The 2,937-nt window shown below is 48.7% G+C and overlaps 1 protein-coding gene across 1 annotated transcript; it reads right to left on the reverse strand.

Annotated features, from left to right (window-relative positions):
- Nucleotides 1-591: 591 nt before the first annotated feature.
- LOC123838799 (cationic amino acid transporter 3-like) lies at nucleotides 592-2,435 on the reverse strand. Its single transcript, XM_045867859.2, is given in 2 exon segments — nucleotides 592-2,343; nucleotides 2,346-2,435. Coding segments are annotated over 2 exon segments (1,842 nt in total).
- Between the last annotated feature and the right edge of the window lie 502 nt (nucleotides 2,436-2,937).

Consider the following 2,937-nt stretch of genomic DNA (forward strand, 5'->3'; position numbering starts at 1 on the left):
CAATTTAAAAATGGGCAGAGGACCTGAAAAGACATTTTTCCAAAGAAGACATACAAATGGCAAACAGACACATGAAAAGATGTTCAGCATCGTTCAGCATCAGGGAAATGCAACTTAAGACTACAGTGAGCTATTGCTTTACACCTGTCAGAATGGTTAAAATTAAAGACAAGAAATACAAGTATTGGTGAGGCTGAGGAGAAAAAGGAACCATCATGCAATGTTGGTGGTTGTTGGTCCAGTCACTATGGAGCCAGTCTGGAGGTTCCTCAAAAAATTAAAAATAGAATTACCATATGATCCAGTAATTCCACTATTGGGTATTTACCCGAAGAAAACAAAAACACTCTTTCTAGTTTCGTTTAATAATAATTTTTAAAGCCAGTAAGCAGACACAATTGAAAAGTAGACAAGTTTAAAAAAAAAGAAGATAAGAAAGAGCAAAAACACGTCCTTCACTCCACAATAAACACAGAGCTCTATTAGTGTTTCCCTACCAACACTCCATGGGAGGCCTAGCTTTCTGTGTGCTCAAGAGTACTCTCCACCACAGTCCAGGGAGACCAGACAGCATTTAGGTGTGATGATGTGTCAAATCGAACATGAACTGGCACTACTCAGTTCAACGTCCTCAGTTTGTGCCCTGACTAAAGCGGGTTTAATCCTCCACGCATGCTGGATCCCATAGCCAAAGTAGATAGCCAGCCCAATCAGCATCCAGACACCAAATCGGGCCCAGGTACCAGCTGCCATCTGCATCATAAGGTAAACATTCACAAAGATGCTCAGGAGTGGGAGGAGAGGCAGAGCAGGGACCTTAAAGTAAAGGGGAGTGGAGCTCTGGGGCTGTCTACCGATGACCCCAGTGATCCCAGTGACGAGCACCAGGAGCAGCACAACCGCTGTAACCAACACTGGGTCTCCAGAGAGCAGCAGACCTGGCCACTGAGCCAGCACCAGGCAGAGAAGAGTCAGCAGCAGAGCAAGCAGGGAGGCGCAAACAGAGACAACCCGGCCAGAGAGTGCAGTGGGGGTGGGGCTGCCTGGACAAAAGAGTCCCCACAGGGTCAGCTTCTCCACCACAGGTCCACTCTCCTGGTGCGCCCCTGTTGCACTGTCTTCATCCTTCATTTCAGGCTGATACCTGACGATGAGAACACAAATAGCCACCAGGGAGTAAGTAAGCAGGGTCCCAATCGACATGAGGTCCACAAGATCAGTGAGTCCAAAGAGGAGTGTCACGAAAGCTGCAATAATGCCCGAGGCCACAGTGGCCACGATGGGGATGCCTGTTCTGGTGCACGTCCTGGCAAGGACACCGAACAGGAGGCCGTCATCTGCCATCACATAGATCATCCCACGAAGGAGGAACATAGAGTCCAAGATGCCGGTAGAAAGAGCACAGAGGGCTCCAATAGCCACAACATAGCGGGCAGGGGCCCAGCCAATATGGAGAAATGCCTCAGCCAAGGGGCTCCCAGGCGGAAGCTGGTAGTAAGGCACCATGAGCGTAAGTGCCGCGGTGACACCAAAGTACACCAAAAAGCAGATGAGCACGGAAATCACAATGCCCATGGGGACGGAACACTTTAGATTCTGGGCTTCTTCAGCAGCGACGATAATGCTGTCAAAACCAGTAAATGCATAGAAACAGGCAGCTGTTCCACGGAGAATTCCCTTGAAGCCAAAAGGCACAAATCCTCCAGAGCCCAGAGGGCCCAAGCTAGAAGTGTCATTGAGTCTAAACATGGTCATTATGCAGTCCTCTTCTGTGAGCTTCCAGCTGTGCAGCTTCCCCTTAGTGAAGCCAGAGATGATGACAAAACCAAGAACCAAAAGGTTCACCACTGTGAACACTGTAGTAAGTGGGACAAACTCACTGGCCCTCAGAGCCAGCAATCCAGTGAGCAACACCACCAGGCCCACAGAAAAGAAGTCTGGATATTCTGTAAGGACATAGGGAACATAGAGTGAGATGTTCTCATGCAAGGTCCGAGAGATCTGGTTCCCAATCAGGTTGTCAAAAGCTAAGCTCCAGGCTCAGGCCATACTGGCCGTACCAGTAACATAGGAGAGGATGAGGTTCCAGCCAGTGATGAAAGCCCAGAGTTCACCTACAGTGACATAGTTGTAGAGATACGCAGAAGCAGACTGGGGGACGCGGGCACTAAACTCTGCATAGCATAGAGCAGCCAACACAGAAGACAGGGCGGCTACCAAAAAGCAAATCACAATGGACGGTCCTGCTTTATCACTGGCCACCTCGCCAGCCAGGACATACACACCTGCACCCACTGTGATGCCCACACCCAGGACCACTACATCCAGAGTGCTCAGGCTTCCGTCAGAGGAAATGAAATCTTAGCCACGGATTGCTCCAGTGTATGTCTACGTACTAACTTTTTACCAAATCTGCAAAGTGCCTGGCATAGCATTCTAGCTGGAATCGAAGAGGATTCTAGGATCAGAGCACTGTAGCAAGCCCAGGGAGCACAAGAGTCTCCGACTGGGTTCGGTGAGGCTGAGTTAAGCCGAGTTGGGTTGGGTCTGCCGAGTTCGGGTGCTCAGGCTTCAAAGCTGCTGCTTCGTATTTCGTCTTATGTGTGCTCTCCCTCCATGATGCCTAAGATACAGTAAACAATAAATATTTACTGAACCCATATTCAACCAACCAACCAAAGCTCAGGAGTCATATGTCACCTGTTGCAGCCCAAATATCACAGAAACGGACACCAAAGGACATTACAGAAAAAATAAGCTCTGCTTTCCCCCCAGAAAAAGTGCCAAATACCTCCCAACATTCTGCTACGCACCACATGACATAATCCCATTTGGGTTCGTCTAACTCATGTAGCTTCATGTACTAATTAAGCTGTAAGACACAACAGGGCATGAATTTATTGTGCAATAATTCACACGCGGGATGTTTGCGCAGTG

Source organism: Mirounga angustirostris, unplaced genomic scaffold (genome assembly GCF_029215605.1).
Source record: "Mirounga angustirostris isolate CCGP_5_RB_7025 unplaced genomic scaffold, mMirAng1.0.hap1 SCAF_5, whole genome shotgun sequence".
NCBI lineage: Eukaryota > Metazoa > Chordata > Mammalia > Carnivora > Phocidae > Mirounga > Mirounga angustirostris.